The 20,805-nt window shown below is 44.6% G+C and overlaps 2 protein-coding genes across 2 annotated transcripts in view; both read right to left on the reverse strand.

Moving 5' to 3' along the window:
• Window positions 1-431: 431 nt before the first annotated feature.
• On the reverse strand, window positions 432-9,483 carry LOC101935968 (bone morphogenetic protein 2-like). Its single transcript, XM_008173064.3, has 5 exons — window positions 9,052-9,483; window positions 8,297-8,436; window positions 7,242-7,358; window positions 5,795-5,996; window positions 432-2,567 (listed from the first exon to the last, which is right to left on the reverse strand). The coding sequence occupies exons 1-5, from the start codon at window positions 9,341-9,343 to the stop codon at window positions 2,116-2,118; spliced, it is 1,203 nt and encodes a 400-aa protein (XP_008171286.2). The 5' UTR covers window positions 9,344-9,483; the 3' UTR covers window positions 432-2,115.
• ERCC6 (ERCC excision repair 6, chromatin remodeling factor) overlaps window positions 9,413-20,805 on the reverse strand; it is a 92,591-nt gene continuing 81,198 nt past the window's right edge. Inside the window, exon 20 of the mRNA XM_065551624.1 lies at window positions 9,413-9,565. Coding sequence (XP_065407696.1) covers window positions 9,551-9,565 — 15 coding nt within the window. The 3' untranslated portion in view covers window positions 9,413-9,550. The remainder of the gene's footprint in view (window positions 9,566-20,805) is intronic.

Here is a 20,805-nt window from a genome sequence, read left to right on the forward strand (position 1 = left end):
TTCATACAACTCTCTATATTCATGGGAGTGTATAATATAGGAACACAACTGGGCTTTTTTGCCCTTAAGAACTTTATATGCCAACAAACTGAAACAGTCTTTCAAAAAGTGTAGCTTGGGACTCAAATTACTTGGGCATTGGCAAAAAAAGTGACTGGGGCTAATCCCAGTGGATCTGAGTTTGCTGTTGATACTCAGGCAAAAATCCTAGAAGGCTTTAGTGTGAGTTTTATTTGAATGACGACTACAGGATCAAGCGCATAGGGATAGATATTTTGTTTTGTTTTTTCAATTTTGCCATGGGAGTTTAGGGACTGATTCAGCACCCACTGAAGGCAATGGAAATGTGTCCGTTGTTTTCAATGAGCATTGGACCAGGCCTTAGAAGGGAAACTGACCAATGTAATAACATTGCAATAACATACATTGAAGACGTATTTCATAATTTTATTGGAAAATTAAATAACTCTATTACAGATTAATTAAAAATATTCCACACATTTATTTAATACAGTAAAAACAATATGGCAATTTGCTAATTACAGAAGTTGCTATTTACAGAAACAAAGATAGCTCCCTACAGTATAAATATTTTCTCCAGCTCTCTGCAGCCGCCATGTCTCCAGAAAGTTACTGTTGAACTTGAAGAAACTACAATATTTGTTTAGCAATGTGTTTTGCTATTTCTAATGTCTATCCTGCATCGTTAACCTTTATCACACACAGGTCCAGAGCATGTGACAAAGTGGAAAAAGGCATCAAGACATGGCAGGCATTTGCCATGTACGCACAGCAGAAAGAGCTGTTCCTGCAGCCTGGGCAGCATGGTCTCCCTCTCGCTTTAGAAAGAGTAGGGGGCAGGGGAGTGTAATGGCCCATGCTGGGCAACTGCCCATGCAGGAGATGGTGTGCCAGGCAGGTGTTGGATCAAGGCTGAGGAACAACTCTGCCACTATGTGCCCAGCACTGTTGGGGCCCCCTTGGTACTGGGGTGGGACCTGACCTTTAGGGCTGTAGGCCTGCAAATCTGGAGCCCATGCAAATAGAGCAATGCCATATTTGCATATTTGATAAATATGTATTAGTTCATTTGCATAACATCTTTCTCTGTCCACCCCCATTCCAGGTTCCCTTGCCCCAGCTCCTCTCCTTTCCCTTCCCCCCCGCCCCCTCCAGGTTCCAGCCCCCTCTCTGAATCCACCCACAGACATGCTTGACCATACAGCCCCTGCCTAAAGTGTAGTCCCCAGCTCCCACCTGATCTCCTGGGCTCGGGGAGGAATGTGCTCTTACTGTCCTGGAGGACTTTTGGGGGGTCTCTATAGTTTAGTGTCGTAGTGGCTAAGAACGACACTAACCATAGAGGAGCAGTCTACAGAGACCAGGTGCATGGAAAGGGGCACTAGATGGATACGCAGATCGGGAGCGGGCCTGGCCTGGGAACCAGCTGCAGAGGATGCCCCCTCCACCCCCCTCCAAGCATGGAACAGAACCCTGAAGTCCTGACTCTCAGACTCCCCCCTCCCCCGTTCTAACTACTAGATCCTACTCCCCTCCCACAGCCAGGGATAGAATGCAGGAGTCCTGACTCCCTGCTCCAACAACTAGACTCTAACCAAACAGAGGTGTTTTCTAAAAATGGTTCTGCCTAAAATGCTCAGGATTTTATGTTATAGCCCTGCTTAAGCCAAGTTCTGCTCGGTCCCACTGGTTTGTATATACAGAAGCATCCCCCACACCTTCCCTGCATTGTCACCACAGGCCGGGCGGCATGGGACCCTTTGAAAAGTCAGCAAGTCTGTAGAGTTTGGTAGCATTCTCCTCTCTGCTGCAGTCCCATGGGTGGAGCCTGGAGGTGGAGCCATTTCAAAGCTGACTGCCTGGCTCCCCCCTTATCTGACATGTTATTAAACTGAACATCACAAGAGCTGTGCATAGGTGCTGGAACTAGGGGTGCTACCGCACCCCCCGGCTTGACGTAGAAATAACAACCCAAATACATGGTATCCGCCTTCAGCACCCTCACTATAAAAGTTGTTCCAGCACCACTGGGGCTGTGGAGAACGGGTGCACCGAGTCCAGATGCAAGTCAGTTGCAGGCAGAAAGAGCTCTTGTTAGTGACAACCACAGCTCGTGGCCACCATGTCTTTATAATTCTTAAGGACAACATTCTCACTGTCGTCAAAGTACATAATGCTGATGGAACTCAGTTTGTCTGGGACACAGCACGGCGTGCTGACGTCTTTGGACAGTTTCAGCGTATGCACTATGGACTGGACGGTAGCATGGTTGGTCGCTCTTAGACTTTCCCCTAAGGGGAACAGGCAGGCCCCTTTGCAATAATAAGCCTTGTAGCCACGTGGGGAAATGATCCACCCCGCCCAACCAATTTCATGGAAGTCGACGAAGAGATCATTGAGCTGGCATGGCACAATTTGGCCTTTGGGGGAGAAGAAGGAGGTATCCCGAATTCTTCTGCTTTTGTTCACTCTGATGTTTGCAAAGACCTCGTTTTGGTGAGGTAGGTGTGATGAAGTATCGTCTTCAGGCAAGGATGGCTGGAATTCTGAAAGCAAAAGGACATGACAGGGGTAAGTTCTTTGTCATGAAGAACACAGTATTTCTGTCTATACGGTGGGAGGAGTTTATTGCTCTCAAAGGAGACAGTCCCCATGAAACACATAGATTTAAACAAAACTGGGTAACGACCATGACACTTATGCTTCATCTATACCATGAGTAAGGGTTGTGGTTGCTCTTGTCCGTATACACATAGGCTACACATAGCTTTCATTGAGCTAACACGAATACAAATAGCAGCGCAGCCACAATAGTGCAGGCAGTTGCAGTGGAGGCCCGGCTTCGCCATGTGCATGCTACCCATGGCTTAGTCATGTCTCCACTGTGCTATCCGTGCTTCCGTGGCTACACTGCTACTCAAAGATAGTGTGAGTATGTATACAAAGGCAGGGGGATCACATTCCCAGCTCGGAGTGTAGACATAGCCTTAGACAATGACAGTATTATAAATCTTAAATACTTATACATTAGGCTGCACTTCCCTCAGGACCAAATCCTGAAGTCTTCTTCGTAGAGTCCTAGATTCCAAGGCCAGAAGGTACATTGTGATCATCTAGTCTGATCTCCTGTGTAACACAGGCCAGAGAACTCCTCCAGAAGGATCCCTTTGGAACTACAGCCTAGCTTTAAAAAAAGTAAAAATCCAATATTGATTTAAAAATTGCCAGTGATGTTCCAATGATTCATTATCCTCATCCTGATCCTATGTTCAAAATGCACGCCTTATTTCCAGTCTGAATATGTATAGCTTCAACTTGGCATGCAAGACCCAAAAAGCAGTGAAAATACAAAGCAAAGGGTCAGGAAATCATGAAACAGTTGGAGACTGCACAGCTCCCTGCACTACGGAGCCAAATCTGGTTATGTCTCTGTATAATAAGGCGGAGGGGAAAGAAACGGAGAGAACCAGAGAAACATGGACTGCCCAGATTTATTGACCACAAATTGTAGATGGGGCAAAGGTTCCCTACGCTGAGAAGCAGGATTCTGTCTCCAAGCCACAACATAAAGTCCTTTTACTGGACAGGGAGCCAGAATTTCACTGTAAACTTGACACTAGGCAGGTCTGTTTCACTGTTTTTCTAGTCAGTTTCACTGTCTGGTTCTCATGAGCCAGCACAATGTTGTCTTGTTTGGGTCCTTTCTGATGTACAAATAAGGCTGGAAAGTTTATTTTTAAGTTTTATTTATTTGGACGTATCAGGACTGTAAAGACTAATCTCTCTTAGCTTTGGTAGAGGATCAGTGGGAGGTGTAAGGGATGTTTGTTGTAATTTAAGAGGTGAAGTATTGAACAGTCAACAAAGACTTCCCTTATTCAAAGTGTCAGTTAGTCATTGCAGTTAAATCAACATTTTAGAATGCAAACCAAAAGCAAAAGCAAAAAAAGTTTTAAACTCCCCGACTAAAAACCCCTTCCCCTCTGGACAGCTGAGCTTCCATATTGTGATATCACCATTTGCATAAGCTCTCCAGTCATGTAGAATCTTCTAGCCTAGACAGGACCTGCAAGTCTAATGTAAATAAAGAAGAAGCAGAACCCTTCCTCCTTTTTAAACAAACAAAACAAAACACCCTTTTGGCTTTTATTATGAGTCATAAAGAAGCAAAAGTAGATATAAACACAATATATTTTTCCTTGGCAGGTCACTTTCTTACCTAAATAAAATAACTAAAAGTTTTCTACTCCTTTTCCTTGCACAGTTAGACTTAAAATTGTAACTCAGCCTCTAAGGAAATCCTGGCCAGCCTCCTGAGTGAGGGACCAAGAAGCCTCCTTAATTTCTCCGAGGGCTTTTGCAGACCTCAGAAGGTCCACAGGAATGAAGGGGTTGCCTTCCTGATCTTCTGTTCCCCAAGCTTAGTGCTCACCGAGTCCCTCCTCTCTGTAGACCTCCTGAGATGATTTGTAGCTTGCAGCAATAGCATTCCCCTCTGAGGTACCCTAGGAGGTTTGTCAAGTAGAGAATACAGATACTGCATAACTCCATTTTCTAACTGCTTATGGCCCTGTCAGGATGTTAGATACATAAGAAGTGACAAATCATCACACTTAGTATTAAAGACATGATTGTGGGAAACAAAAGATAAAAACCAACATTCTCTCAAGCATGCTTTCAATAGTCTACAGGGAAAGAAGGATAGATGGTATGAACATCTCTCTACAGGGGCTGAGTTAAGGTGGCTTGAGTGCCTCATTTGAGAAGTGCAGTCTTACCTCTGCATTCCTGGATTCTCATTTTTGTGTGTGTTATTCTGTTTGTTGTTTACCTGCTTGAAAGGTAATATGCACTAAAGCCCAATATGAGCCTGCAACCTTAGCTTCATAGCCATCACATTTTTTGTGGGAGATAAATTGAATAAATAGGAAACCTTTGTAGTATAAATTCCAATATTTTTCTTTAACTTACTAAAACGTTGCATGGTGGACACATGCGCACACACACACACAAACACACAATCTGAGTGACACTTCCAGCCTGTCTTCCCTTCTGGCCCTCTTCTCTCCCTTCCTCCAATGTATCTCCTTTTCCCTCCTTCTGCTTGCTACCCTCCCTAGCATTTTGTGCCTCTTCCCCAGCACTACCTTGCATCCCCATGAGGTCCTGAACTGCACATATTGGTGGAATTGACATTGCATGCTCAGAGGCTGGGAGTCACTGGTTCTACACCTTTGACTAGAATGGTGGGCATGAAGAGAAGACATACTTAGCCCGGGTCTGTAGACTGAAGATTACAAACTTTTGTTGGCATAGCATAGCTATGTTGGTCAGGGATGCGATGAGTTATGTTTTGGGACTGACATAGCTGTGCTGGTAAAAGCACCTAGTGTAGATGCAGTTATACCAGGCAAAACTGCACTTTTGTCAATATAACTTGTTTTGCTCACGGTGAGGCTCGAATAAGCTTCAGTTTTGCTGGTCTAAACTGCCTCCAAACTAGGAGTGCTTTGCCTGTATAAAACACTAGTATAACTATACTAGCAAAGCGCTCCTAATAAGACCTGGCCTAAAATGTCTGGTGACCCACTACAGGAGGGAAATAATAAAAGGATTATATCAAAGCAAGCTTTTGACAGTGGCAAACCAGAATCAGTTTCAGTGTCAGAAACTGCATGTGACTAATGAAACTATCTGCAGAAAATGCATGAGGAAGTAACAGAACTAATTAAAGGGAGCGTCTGTTCAAAGAGTTACTGTTGCATTGTCTTACCAGTGGAAGAGGGCAGGAAGCTGGAAGATTTCTGTCTGTCATTATTGGTGAAGAGGACCAAGAAAGCATTCCTACTGTCTCGCATATTGTGCCGGCTCTTGGCAAACTTGACGAAGTTGGATTCCATTTTGGTTTTAGATAGATGAGTTGTAGTGATCAAAAAGCCATGGTTAGTGCTGCTGTTTCCAAACCATTTGGAAACCTCGGAACAAAAAAGAAAAGTGGAAAAGATCATTTGAATAAGTCTAAGTAATATTTATATGGGGGAAGAAGAAAGAGGCTAAAGGATTGTCAGGAGATATGTATATTATTATGAAGACAACAGTTGTGACTGCCTAGTTAAGGTTAAATTGAGTTTAGTACTTAAACCAGGGACTCACCATCTTTGTGTTGTATGAAGCATACAGTGTAACTTCCCCAAAACCACAGCCCTTGCCTTTAAATACAGAATTATTTTTTGGAGAATTTACTAATACATTGATTGATTAATCTATGAGTTAAAATTAATTTTAAAATTGATCCTTGCCAGGAATTTAGAATCCTTTTTCAGACCTCTCTTTTCCCAAGTAATCTTAATAATGGAATAATACAGACTCCAGACTTTCCATATTGTTAAATCTCACACGCAGGCTACATCTGAAGAAATTAGCAATCAAGCTAAATTATTAACAATAGCTGAATCTGACTATTATGATTGTGGATTAACAGGTAAGGCTAAGTCACTGGCTCAGGTCACTCTTGGCTGAAGCCATTGTAACATCAGAGGCAATTCAACCAGTCATCCACAGCATGCTTGTGAATCTGATCTTAAACATAGAATAAAATAATTAGATAAGGCTGATAGTACAGATTTTCAACTCATTACTGATATCAGATGGTTAGTTTTGTTTTTTAAGTGAAATTCCCCACACCAAAAAAACAGGTTCAGCTGGAGATAAGGTTGAGAGTACATATCAATAATGTAAGGGCATCTCCAAAACATGTATTACAAACCAAAGAGATTTAGAGTTAAGGTTACATTTATAAGGATCTAGAGATATTAAGGTATGGAAAATACAAAGCTAAAGCACCCAAATAATCTTAACTCTGCCCTACAGTGATGCCATGAGCATAAAAAGAAAATGAAAAACCAATTTCTCCGAAGAAATCAATGACATCTACCCTGGGACCGCAAACATTAAAATGCTTTAATCATAATTATGTAGTTATTGTATGATGTTACTATGAGCAGAATTAAGGTCATTTGGCTGTCGCAGGCCGTATGCTGATACCAGTTAATCAGCTCAGGTTATCGGACTTGTGGCTTTGGAGCTAGAGAATTTAAGGTTCTGTCTCTGCTAGTGCCCTGAAGTTTTGGTATCCAGCATGAAGTTCCTAGCCCATGGCCATGAATTTGTTACAATATCTTTAGCATAAAAAACAACGGAATTAAGAATTCTCTGCTTACTGTCTGCGTGACATTGAACACCTCCCAGCCTTCGGTATACAAAGACAGTAATCTGGATGAAATGAGATTTCTTCTCTGCGGCTTACTTCCCCTGTCCAAAAGCTCATACACATCCACCTTGAATATGGTAATACAACAAAACAAAATTAAATGGGGAACAATTGATGGTCTCCAGCAAAGAGGTCACCATCAAAGAAACACATTTCTTCCACTTCCAGCGTGGATTCACCTTGTCTGTTGACCTAGACTGAAACTAAAAAGTTGCTTCTGGTCAGCTTCCCATAAGGGCAGGAAGTAATGTAAATCTACTATACTTACAGATAGGTCTATCTAGATCCCTAACCATAGATATATATATACCCCTAATCCTCAGTATTTTTTTAGGGGTAAGTAATAAATAAGAACCTGTATATCTGGTAATCATAATGAAACAAAAAACAAAACAAAAAAACAGTGAATATTCTCTCAGCACTTGGATATTATCTCATGTACTAAGAGCCACACAAAAAGAAATATCTGCAAATGGAAAAATCACCTGGCCATCTATTTTTTGTCTCTTTTGACTACTTGATATTGTCCCAAGTTTCCTGTTGCCCCACATATTTGCCCATTGGGTTCGCAGGCCACCTGATTCCGTAGATATGGACTGGAGGGAGCTGCAGAATTTGGATCTGGAATGCAAATGTCTCAAAATCCGGGATAGCTTGGCTGTGGTTTGAGCTCACCTTCAGGGATCACTGAACTGTCCTGTTTGCTTTTGCACAGATAAACCAGTAGATTGTTTGGCCGCATGAATGTTTCATTGAAAAAAACTCAAAGGAAAAAAAGAAACAGCATAGCAACAAAACCAAAAACCTGGCTGTATTGCTTTGCTTGTTGAAGTCAAACTTCTAAATTGCTGGCAGTAATCACATAAAACACAGGATAGTTTCATGGGGTAGTTGGTTTCAGTCTCATTTTTTTCATGCTTGATTTTTTTAACTTTGTTAGCTTAAAGACACTGTCTGTTGATTAGTCATTTGTTATTATTGTTAATAATATAATCGCCCACTTACTTTGAGAAAATGTTGCCAAAAAGATTTTTGAGGCACATGGTTTTTATTTAGCTTGAAAACTCTGAGCTCAGCTTTTAGCATTTGTTCATTCCTCCCAACCGAAGAGATGTTGAAGTAGAAATAAGACTGATCAAAATAATCTGGAAAAAAACCAGGACTATTAATAACCAGTCCAACATGCAAGACACAGAAAGAATACTCTGATTTTCCAAGAAATGGCAATATGTCACCTGCAGTAACAGGAAGAACTATTCAAATGTGTGTGTTAAAATAGTGATAGACTTAAGACAATGAAGTGAAAATAGAATTAAAAATAGATCTTCACAGCAAACCAAAAGCATATAACCATGCAAGAGCCAGGCTGCTAATAAAATGGACCAAATTGAATTTTCTGTGCACAGGATATTTTAAAAGAATTTTTAAAAAATAATCAGACCTGTGTTTATTCTGAATTCGGGATGCCCCACCTCCCCCTGCATTCACTAAGTAGCAATGAGTTTGTATCAAAGGCTTCCATATAAAAGTTTAATCTACAGGGGTCATGTATACACAAAACACTTTACATCACCCAACACCCTTCCACATTCCTACACACGTACACACCAGCATACTCTTCATTCCCCCCCCCCCCCCATACAGCCCTGCTCTCCCCACAAACCCATTAGCTTCAGTGGAGTTACACCAGGGGTGAATTTGCCTCCCTAGCTTTGTCTTGTCCCACTTATCCTAACCCAGCCTCCTTCTCTGTGGCTTACCTCGGTCTTCAAGGCTCCGCACCACGTTGCCTTCCAGCAGCCCTGGGGCCTTCGTGATCCCGTTGGAATCTGCCACCTTATTGAAAAGATCTACCATAAACTGGGGTGGCTTCCTGTGAGGCAGGACATCATGGGGCAAGGCCTCAATGTCAAAGACCTCCTGCAGTCTCCGCATGGCTTCGGCAAGAATCCCTTTCCTCTGCGTCCGCACGGGCACCCTGGACAAGCGAGTGGGGTCACAGAGCAGCAGGAGCAGCAATGCGAGGCAGCGCCAGGCCTGGGATGCCGCCATGTCAACTGGATCCTCTTCGGCTGTTACAGGAGGAGAAGTGCAGCTGCAGCTCAGGTGTGCTCTGGTCTGGAGTCTTTGAGGAGTGCAGAGCTCCAGCAGGTACTTGTCACTGGCAGCCAAGCCTCCCAAATGGGCTGAGAAATCCACCCCACCAGCTCTATAAGGTTTTGCATGACAAATCTGAGCACCCACTTGGTGGTGGTGTGGTCATGGGCGGAGTTCCTGCAAGTGACAAAGTGGACAAGCAACACAACTAGCTGGCTAAACAGCCTGAATCAACACCTCTGACTTATTGCTTTATTCCAGGCCTTTGTCAGCATCCCTGCTGCAGCTAGCCACCCTCCAGTCACCAGAAGAGGGTGGGAAAGATGGACTTTTCTGTTCTTTCTAGGTCTAAGATACAGTCCCCCTTTTCAGTCCTTGGCCTTAAACCTGATAACTGTGCTAAGCATTCACTGCTTTCCCTAATCAAACACCCAATTGGATAGTGCTTTCCCTGGCCAGCTGGGTTGTAATGAGACCCACACCCTACCCCCATTATTGAAGCTTAAGGACTGTGAAAGTACACATACAGGGATTCAGTCTCAACTAGGGGAGTGTCATTTCCACTCTTGTAAGCATCAAAGAAGCCATTTGTTTGTAGTTCCCTGAATGTGCAATACCTTCAGTGATAGGAGAGATCAGTTTCTGTTCCTCCAGCTGCTTCTCTTCTTTGTCCTTCTGTACCCCTCATGCACTATTCGTTAGAGCAGGAAGGAAGGATAGGCTTGTGGTTAAGGCACTGGAGTGGGGCTCAGGAGATCTATGGTCAGTTCCCAGCCTCAGAGAAGAAAAGGCAGAAGTTGGCTGTGTATGAACCACCCAGTGGTTTAAAGCAGTAGTTCTCAACCAGGAGTCCAGGGCCCACTGCGGGGTCGCGAGCTGGTTTCAGGGGGTCCGCCAAGCAGGGCCGGCATTAGACTTGCTGGGGCCCAGGGCAGAAAGATGAAGCCCTGCCGTATGGGACCCCTGCCACCTAGGGCTGACGCCAAAGCCTGAGCAACTTAGCTTTGTAGGGCCCCCTGTGGCGTTGGTCCCTGGGCAATTGCCCTGATTGCTACCGCCTAATGCTGGCCATGGCTTTTATATGCAGAAAAACAGTTGTGGCACTGCCAGGCCGTTGGGGGTGGGCCTCAGAAAGAAAAAGGTTGAGAATGCCTGGTTTAAAAGGCACACAAGGAGGGTGAACAGAAGCAGCAGCAAATTCCCTTCATTTTCATCTTGGCCTTATAAAATGCAATTCACAGAGGCAGGAATGGATGTGGCACTAAAATGCAGTATCGGACTGGAGTGAGAAATAAACCCAAATCTTAGGCCAGAGGCAGGTAACCTATGGCACACGTGCCAAAGGCAGCACACAAGCTGATTTTCAGTGGCACTCACACTGCCTGGGTCCTGCCCACCGGTCCGAGGGGCTCTGCATTTTAATTTAATTTTAAATGAAGCTTCTTAAACATTTTAAAAACCTTATTTACTTTACATACAACAATAGTTTGGTTATATATTATAGACTTATAGACAGAGACCTTCTAAAACCGTTAAAATGTATTACTGGCTCGCGAAACCTTAAATCAGAGTGAATAAATGAAGACTCGGCACACCACTTCTGAAAGGTTGCCGACCCCTGTCTTAGGCCAACTAAGCTGCCAGATCGCTCTACCCCAGGAGCCTAATCGTGTTATTGTTCCCTGATATCAGCCCTTCCTCACTAGGTGAAGGACAACTACCAGTTGAGTCCGGAAACAATTGAAAGAATCATTATGTGCATGTACAGTGCCTAGCACAATGGAGCTGGGGACTCAATGCTACCATAATACAAATAAATAAATAAATAAATACAGAAGAACAGCTGGATCTGAGCCAATCCCCCTGGGCCAGGCACTCCCAGAATTTGAGCTTCATACATGCAAAATTTGGATCTGGAATTGACACTGTCCAGGTCTCTCTCTGCCTTTTGGGAAGAGCAAAGGAGCCCATTGCCCCTCTGTACCTCATGCTTAACATTTAATGGAAATGCAATTGAGCAACATGGCACGGAGAGTTTTGCTATTGTCCTTTCTGTTTCCCTTGTGCTGTTGTAAGTTTTAAAGACGCAGCATGACAACAGGAGCCTAGCAGCTTTGGCGGTCCTCAGCTCTGTAGGATCCCATGCAGGTGACATCCACCTCTCCCTGGCAGCTAAGCATGGTATTACATAAGAAGATGACCCCAGGTGGAACATGAGCAGCAGAAGCAGATGAACTAAGCAACGAAGGACCCTGGGGCAGATCCTCTGTCTCCATGCAGATGTCTCTTAGGCTTTGTCTACATGAACATGTAATTTAAATCAGTGTCTAAACCAATTTAGTTAAGCTGGTGTAGGCTCTAGTGTGGATGCTCTTATATTGGTTTAAGTGGCTTACTGTGAGAGCGCTAAAACCAATTTCTAATTGATTTATGTTAAACTGCAATAAGTCCTTCTTACATGGAAATAAGAGCATTCACACAGGGGTCTGCACCAGTTTAACTAAACCACACCTTGAGTCAAAGCAATGCAGTGTTCTCAAGTAGACGAGACCTCAGTAAATAAAACTGCATAGAACCAGCTGCCTGCAACCCATCCCCTCTCAGGAACTAGGTGAAATATCAGTGGAGTTGCATCTAATAGAACATTTGTAGTGTTTTCCAGGACATGTTGTGTAGTGGTGGCCAGAACTCGTGCATTCTCAGCTCTGCCCCTAGGACAAGTCACTTCATTGCTCTGCATATCATTTTTCCCCATCTGTAAAATGGATCTAATAATAATGAAACTGGGCCTCTCTTTGGTGCTTTCCATATGAGGGAATGAAAGGATTTTACAGAACTTGTTTCGTTTAGTGCCATGATCCATTTGTATCAAGTAACAAATCTGTTGCTCCCTGGGACTTCATGGTGGTCACTGTGCTGCACACTGCGGCCCCTTGTCACTTCAGGGTAACAACCAATAGAGATTTTCCTGCTCTAAAAGCACAAGCCACTACCACTCGGAGGAAGAGAATACCTACTAGCTGCTAGCAGAATAGGGCTTGTGATACACAACTGAGCACTTAGAAATCCATCCAGTAGAGGGCCGTGGTACACCTCCTCACTAGCCAGTTCCTTATAGTATTATCAGCCTCATTTTGCAGATGGGGAAACTGAGGCAAGAAAGGCTGAATGATTTGCCGGGGTCACACAGGAAGTCTGCAGCACAGTCAGGCAAACGACCCAGATCTCTGGAGTCCTAATTATTAGCAGACTATCCTTCATACCTGGGCACAGCATGCTTATCGTATGGCTTAACACATTGCTTATAAAAACATTGGTGTGAAAACTAAGTGTGAAGTATAAATTATTTTGATTTTAAAATAAGGCAACTCTACAAACTGAGCATTTTACTAACGCACACTCTTATTAGAAAGATAGATAAATCTATTCAGAATTCAGGAATGTCACTGTGTGTGTCACATGAAGCCTAAAATGTCTGGTAAGTCAGTATAACACGATGGAAGCAACTTCAAGTGTGGCTGAGAGTTCTTTGTGTTCAGTATATCAGCAAGGTGAATCATTACTGGGTGTCATGGTCTGTTACCATTCAATTGTTAAGATCTGAGCCATTTTGACTTTATACATTCCACCTACATAGTGCACAGCTGCAGTAAGGTGTGACTCTATGCCATGCCAAGAGTCCTAGACCATTCTGATATCAGAGTTGACTCAACCAGTCATCACCCTTACTCTACAGCTAATTTGAATGCAAAGATTTCATTGGTTATTTGAGCGAGAGACTGCACAGATCATGAATTACTTGGCTCAATGGCCACACCCGTGCTCCCAATTGCCACCTGCACAAGTCAACACAAATCTCCCAGCATAACCCCTATGACACAAACCAACACAATCCCCCACACAACAACACAGTCAGCACACAATGACCCCCAAACACACATTGCTGCAGCACACACCCTTTATTTGCCACCCACACAAATCATCACAACTGTCCCAGCACAATACACACAGTCACTCAACCTCACTCATATTTACCATAAAATCATAAACTTGAGTTGCAAAGCTGTGCGCCCGTTTATAGCAAATGGGTGTGCACTGGGAGCAGGGTTGCATTTGAGAAGGTTGCATATGAATCCATGCGCTTCAGAAACACTGTTCACTAATCCGTCACAGCTAATTGTCAGTCACATTAAAACAAAGCCAAGAAAAAGAAAATATTGATGATAACAACAACATCTCACAGTCGCATAGCACCACTCAGCCTGACAGTTCTCAGGGACGAGAAATCATACATGTACAACAGCACTGAAATGCAACCACTTCTTGGATGGAGTTTGGCAGCCAGACAGGGAACACCGCAGTGTATAACACTGGTGTAGATGGGAATGATCTTTTTGGCCAAAGTTGCAGAGGCAAATCCCTGCTTTTGTGAGAAGAGTCATGGGATCATTAATGTCTATGTTGAAAGGACAATCTAAAACCATGTTGTCTTAGGGGAGATCCTTCTTAGCATGGCATCACATGCTGTGTATCACTTAGCACATGCCAGTACAAAGCTAGCCCGTATTCATAGAATCATAGAAGATTAGGGTTGGAAAAGACCTCAGGAGGTCATCTAGTCCAACCCCCTGCTCAAAGCAGGACCAACACCAACTAAATCATCCCAGCCAGGGCTTTGTCAAGCCGGGCTTTAAAAGCCTCTAAGGATGGAGATTCCACCACCTCCCTAGGTAACCCATTCCAGTACTTCACCACCATCCTAGTGAAATAGTGTTTCCTAATATCCAACCTAGACCTCCCACACTGCAACTTGAGACCATTGCTCCTTGTTCTGTCATCTGCCACCACTGAGAACAGCCGAGCTCCATCCTCTTTGGAACCCCCCTTCAGGTGGTTGAAAGCTGCTATCAACTCCCCCCACTCTTCTCTTCTGCAGACTAAACAAGCCCAGTTCCCTCAGCCTCTCCTCATAAACCATGTGCCACAGCCCCCTAATCATTTTTGTTGGCCTCCACTGAACTCTCTCCAATTTGTCCACATCCCTTCTGTAGTGGGGGGACCAAAATTGGACACAATACTCCAGATGTGGCCTCACCAGTGCCGAATAGAGGGGAATAATAATTTCCCTCGATCTACTGGCAATGCTCCTACTAATGCAGCCCAATATGCCATTTGCCTTTATGGCAACAAGGGAACACTGTTGACTCATATCCAGCTTCTCGTTCACAGTAATCCCCAGGTCCTTTTCCGCATAACTGCCACTTAGCCAGCCGCTCCCCAGCCTGTAGCAATGCCTGGGATTCTTCTGTCCTAAATGCAGGACTCTGCACTTGTCCTTGTTGAACCTCATCCAATTTCTTTTTGCCCAATCCTGTCACTTTTTGCCCAATCCCTACCTTCCAGGGTATCTACCTCTCCCCCCAGCTTAGTGTCATCCGCGAACTTGCTGAGGGTGCAATCCATCGCATCCTACAGATTATTAATGAAGATGTTGAACAAAACCAGTTCCAGGACTGACCCCTGGGATACTCCACTTGATACCGGCTGCCAACTAGACAACAAGCCATTTTTATCACATATTACTTACGTGTGGTGTGTCCTGCCCATGTTTCTAACCTCTCTTGGTCCTTTTGTACTATTTCTTCGTCCTCAATATTGTTTGTAATTCCTCCTGATGTCGTATCACCTCTGAATTTCATTAATATGCTGCTTATTGTAATGAACCGCTTGTGATGGGTAAGGAGCGGTTGCATAGGTCTAAAAGATGCATCTGTGGGAAGAGAGCTTGCCTGTAAAATAATATCTGCTCACTGCAGTTAGGGTGATATGAGTTTTCACTAGGTGATATAAGTCAAGTACTTTGAGAGTCAGATGAAAGGTGCAATTTAAGTGCATAGTACTATCGCTGGGTGGGGGTATTTGCATAGGCATGGCAGGGGTGGAATCTGAGCAGGGAGTTCTATGGAGATTGCCTGCCTTTTTTGGTAATTGGAGGATTTTGAGGCCACAAACATGGCTAAAAGGAACTATACATTATGGATGGCTGTAAACCATGTAAATGCCTGGATCAGAATACCAGGAAACTTCAGAACACAAACCCAGCTCTGGCTCCAGATCTCACGGCTGACTGGCTCCCTTTTGGCTTTTGATCTGAACCGAATCCCAGGCTCTGAGCACCACTGAATATCGCAGGCTTTAGCATGTGGCTCCAGAGCCAAATTTTGCAGTGGGGGCTGGTGTAAGAGCTACCTATGCCCACTCTACAACCACTTGTGGGACTCCTCCTCCAGGGGAATTCCCAGCTGAAGAGATCAAGCTGCTTTCTATGCCATTGGCTGGACTGTAGCTCTGACCTCTTTGTTGTGAAGTTAGCCTTCAGAACAGAAACTGGATGCTACGTCTGTCCTTGTGATTTCACCAAATATTACTGGCTATTCTCTCCTCTTTCTCCCGTGAAATATCCCACCTTCCTCAGGTGCCTGCTTCTGATAGCTGGTCTCTTCCCGGCTCCCACCGAGAGATGGAAACTCTGCCAACCTCTCCATCCAGGGATGCACTGCCCTCTTGGGACTTGTCTACCCTGGGAGATTACATCGTGTTAGAATACAAGTAACACTAACAGTGTTAAACACAACGCAGCCGTCAATGTAGACAAGGTCTGTCATGCTCAGCGTTCTGCCATCCGCTTGTGGGCCCACTTGTTAACCACAACCAGCTAGATTAGAAACACAACAGTTCTTGTCTATGCTGAGGGACAGACCCTCAGTTGGTGAAAACTGGGGTCGCTCCATTGGTGTCAATGGTTTATAGCAGCTCAGGAGCTGCACGGAGTGGTTTATTAGATTAGTTAATGTTCTATAACGCCATGCAATTTCCCAGAGCTCTTTGGGATTGTACATTGTGAGGCCTATTTGAAACAAGACGCTTTCTCCTGTGGCCTGAGAAAAGCTTGATGTGTATTTCCTTGTAGATTTATTTTTTGTATTTAGCAAGCTGGCAACAGCTAAGTTTTTGAGAAGGCCTTTTTGACTTCAGTTAGCATTAGGATCAATTTTGCTGGAGCACCGGTAGTTGCCATTGATTTCCCTGGGCGTTGTGGCAGCTCAGCATTTCCAAGGTGCTGTGGAAAGGTTACCATTGTTCCAGTTTCCACAAGGTCCTGGGCCAGGTGCTGCTAGACATTTCCTGTCATGGCCAAGAGTCCTGTCTTCTGGGGAAACCCAAAATGAATGTGAGATACAGACCCTGTAACTTCCCCCCATTACACTGAATATGAAATTCCCAGTGTAAGTGTAACCCACTGGTCAATGTGTGTATATGGCCCGCTCAGTGCCCGATCTACAGAGGATAAGTCTGTTATAGCCCCAACTATAGAACCTGTCTATTTAGCTCAACCCATAGTAACTCATGAGGATTACTGGTTCAATCTCTGGTGTTGACCATGATGGCGCTGTCACACCACTATTAGAGGTGGTAGCCAAGAAGTTCACACAGGGCAGAGTTAAGGTTGTTCGAATGCCTTAGCTGTGCATTTTCATCCCACAGCTCGTTTGGGTTTCCTGTAAGGGTAATGTTGATTCTAAGTTCTGAGTTTGTAGTGCTTGGTTCTGATGTAATTACAACATTTCTGTAATGATTTTTACCCTTAAGTTAGTTACATATTTTCAACCTTAATTTCATTTTTGCATAGTGTGTTGTCTAGGAAAAAAGAAGGGTGCAACTTGCTTTCCTCTCTCTGGGCCTCCCAGCAGCCATCCCCATTCGCCCCTCTGTCTCTGCTGCATAGCCCTGACTCTTTGCTAGCCCATGATGCATTCTCCTCTCACCAAGGAGAGCAATTGTCTGCTTGAGCAGTTCACTTGACTTCTTCTGTGGGGGATAAGGGGCAGCTTCCCTTGTGGCTGGTGCAGCCAGGGCACAGTACAAACACCATCAGCTCTTCCAACCATAGCTTGACACTTCACCCCAGAGGGAGACAGGCACTGGCCTGTCAGGCTCTCTTCAGCCCAACAGCTCCCCCAGCAGGGAGGAGGTTAGACTAATCTCCTCTCTGCTTAATAAAAGCACTTTGTTCAGAGTCCTCCAGAAGCACAAATCTATAAAGGCATGGCTGCAAGAGCAAAACTCACACCACATCGGCAATTTAGAATGAGGCAGAAGTGCTGACATCACCCCAATCCCTAGAACAGCAACCCCTGAGTGGGTAGTAGGTGGAGAGAACTGGTGAGTTAAGAAGAGTAAATTCAGTATTTAGTTTGAATGGAAATGGATAAGAGAATAAGGGGCCCTAAATGAGTGTTTTTACCACATCTGCTACCCTTCCCCATGGAGATTTTCTCCCAGCTCTAGGTTTGCCAGCACATCCTGGTGCTTCACTAGGGTTTTTAAAAGAACTTTAGAAGAATCAATTAAGTCTGTAAACACCCCTATAATGGATTCACAGGTCTCCAAGTGCTTTACAAAGGAGGTCAGCATTATTATCCCCATTGTACAGATGGGGAAACTAAGGCACGAGGGGTGAAATGACTTGCCCAAGGTCATCCAGCAGGCCAGTGGTGGAGCCAGGAGCAGAACTCAGGTCTTCCAAGTTCAGTGCTCTGTCCCCTAGGCCAATGGATAGAAATTTATTCGTCAAAGAAACCCACCAACTCTGGAGTAGACTGCTGTGGCTTTTTAACAGCTCACAGTGACAGTGTAAGGTAGGCAGTGAACAACAGTGTATCCAATTGAAACTTCAGGGAAATTTAGGAAGGCAGAACATAATTACTTGAGCTGGAATTTGGGGTCAACTCCTAGTCTAGGGATAAAACTGACATGGGATCTTTAATGGTAGCTCCTTTTACATCGTATCTGACAACACAGCCAGCAGCCCAGGCGTCCCCTAACACCATGCGGGGGCATTGGCTCACTGCTGACAGAAGAAAAAGTGCTTCCTACTGAATCACTAACACTACTGCCTGCAGCAGCTGGCTGTTCCTGCGAAGCCTCCCAGCCTAAGTCTTCTTCACTTTGAGGATGTGACAGATCCACAGTCCAAGCTGGAACATTAAATAGATTCCACAAGGAATCAGCTCTGTACACAAGGGGACTGCAAGACTTAACACATTATCTCCCTTTGGTGCTATTTATTCATATACCCAGTTCTTCCCCTTAACACTAATGCCAGCCTCCTCTATTAGAGCAAGGTATTACCTTTTCTCAGGGCCGGCTTTAGGAAGTGCAGAGCCCGATTCGAATACCCGGCAGCGGGTCCTTCACTCGCTCCGGGTCTTCTGCGACACTGAAGGACCCGCTGCCCAAATGCTGCCAAAGACCCAAGCTGCCGCTGGGTGAGTAAAAATTAAAAAGATAGGCGCTCTTCTTTAGGGCGCAGGGCCCGATTCGGGGGAATCTACCTAAAGCCGGCCCTGCCCTTTCTTTGGAAGATCTTTGTCTGCGTTCCCTATTTACTCCGCGTTTTCTATGTCCTTGTTTTTAAGCCCATCCCGTTTTAACAATTTCATTTTGACAATCTGTCAATCCTTTTCATAACTTTCCCCCAGAAGATGCAGCTTTGCTGGATATGCGATGGCTGCCAAGATGTTTTTCTCTCTGAAAGCTTCCTTAAGAGGCAGCAGATTTCTCCTGAGAATCCAACTGAGAAATACACAATATTCTTCTTACGGCACTGTATCTTGCCTTTGTTTCTTGCAGCTTTCAGGCTCTGCATTTTCAATCTGTTGGAGAATGTTCACAACATGGTGCTACCAACAGGGATTCCTCTGTGGTATTTCCTCACAGACATTTGATAGCATCTCTCTTTAAGGAATGGGTTTCCTTTATGCTCAGTCTCAAGAAAAAGCCAGAAAATCTCTTTCCATAAAAAAGAACGAGGAGTACTTGTGGCACCTTAGAGACTAACAAATTTATTTGGGCATAAGCTTTCGTGGGCTAAAACCCACTTCATTGGATGCATGCAGTGGAAAATACAGTAGGAAGATATATATACACACACAGAGAGAACATTGCACAGAGTACCAGTGTATCTAAGAGCAGTTTCTGACTCAGTTATCTATATACTGCAATTATCAGACACTGGGTATCAGAAGTAGCCAAAAACCAACGTGTTATGAATTGGGCAGTAGAATGAGGACAATGGTCAATATCACCTCTCCTCAAGGTTTCTGAAAGTACATCACAGAAGCTATACAGTATATGGAGTCCAGCTGACCAAAAAACCCCAACAAGGTCATCCTGTGTAAAAAGCATTTTAATCGGCAAGAGAAAACCCGACCGGAAGCAGGCATAAAAGACATTTCCCAAATGTTTAATGAGCCAGAGCTGTCAGTAACACAACTGCTTAATTATTTATTGTGTTGGGAAATGGACAATTACAGTCTCAGATCCAAAACATACCCATGGAAATCGGAGAAATTGTTGGACTTGTCTAGGATTTTAGTATGCACCTGCTTAAAGGGATTATATTGCATATTCTGGGAAGAGCGAATGCCAGTAATTGATACGGTGGACCCCATGGGCCATATCCTCAGGTAATGTAAACTGGCATAGCTCCATTAACTTCAATGGAACAGTGCTGATTTGCACCAGCTGAGGATCTGGCCCACTGCATAGCAAGCTTTGTAGCCGTAATGATTTAGCGGAAGATTTTTCAGAAGTGCCAAAGGGATTGAGGAGCACAAGTCTTGTTAGATGCTTTTGAAAAATCTTCCCCCCTTATGCAAGGAATTCCACTAATAAGACTGGTTAAAACCAGTCACAACCAAGTAGTCTTGGGATTATAGCAGACAAATGGAGGTGATCTATGAGTAAGGCTATGATTTAGTCACGGGTATTTTTAGTAAGGTCTCTGTCCATGACTTTTAATTGTCCGTGACCTGTCCGTGAGTTTTACTAAAAATACCCCTAACTAAACCTTAGGTGCTGGGGGAAGTGCTCCAGCGGACGCTGCTGCTCAAAGGGGGGTGCTCCGGCGGTCGCTGCTGCTCCTGGGGTGGGGGTAATGGCCTGTGGCCCCACCGCCGCTGCTGCTCCGGGTAGGGGGTAGCCCAGGGCCCTGCCCCCGCTGCTCTGGGCAAGGGCAGCCCAGGGCCCCACTGCTGCCTCTGCTCCTCTGGGTGGGGATGGCCCAGGGCACCGCTGCTGCTCTGGGGTAGCGACCAGGACTAGTTGCCCAGGGCCGCCACAGCTGCTCAGGTGGCCCTGGGGTCAGCCACTGCAGCTGTAGAAGTCACGGAGGTCCCAGAAAGTCATGGAATCCATGAAAGACTCACAGCCTTACCTATGAGTAAGGCTATCATTTTGTCATGCCAATTTTTAGACAACTTCACAGAAGAGGTGCAGAGGGGGGAAAAAAAACAGTCATCAAAAGGTCACACTGCAGCAGCAGCTCCTGTCCCACTGGGCTGGGTCTGACTGCC

This window comes from Chrysemys picta, chromosome 7, assembly GCF_011386835.1.
Source record: "Chrysemys picta bellii isolate R12L10 chromosome 7, ASM1138683v2, whole genome shotgun sequence".
Classification (NCBI taxonomy): Eukaryota; Metazoa; Chordata; order Testudines; family Emydidae; genus Chrysemys; species Chrysemys picta.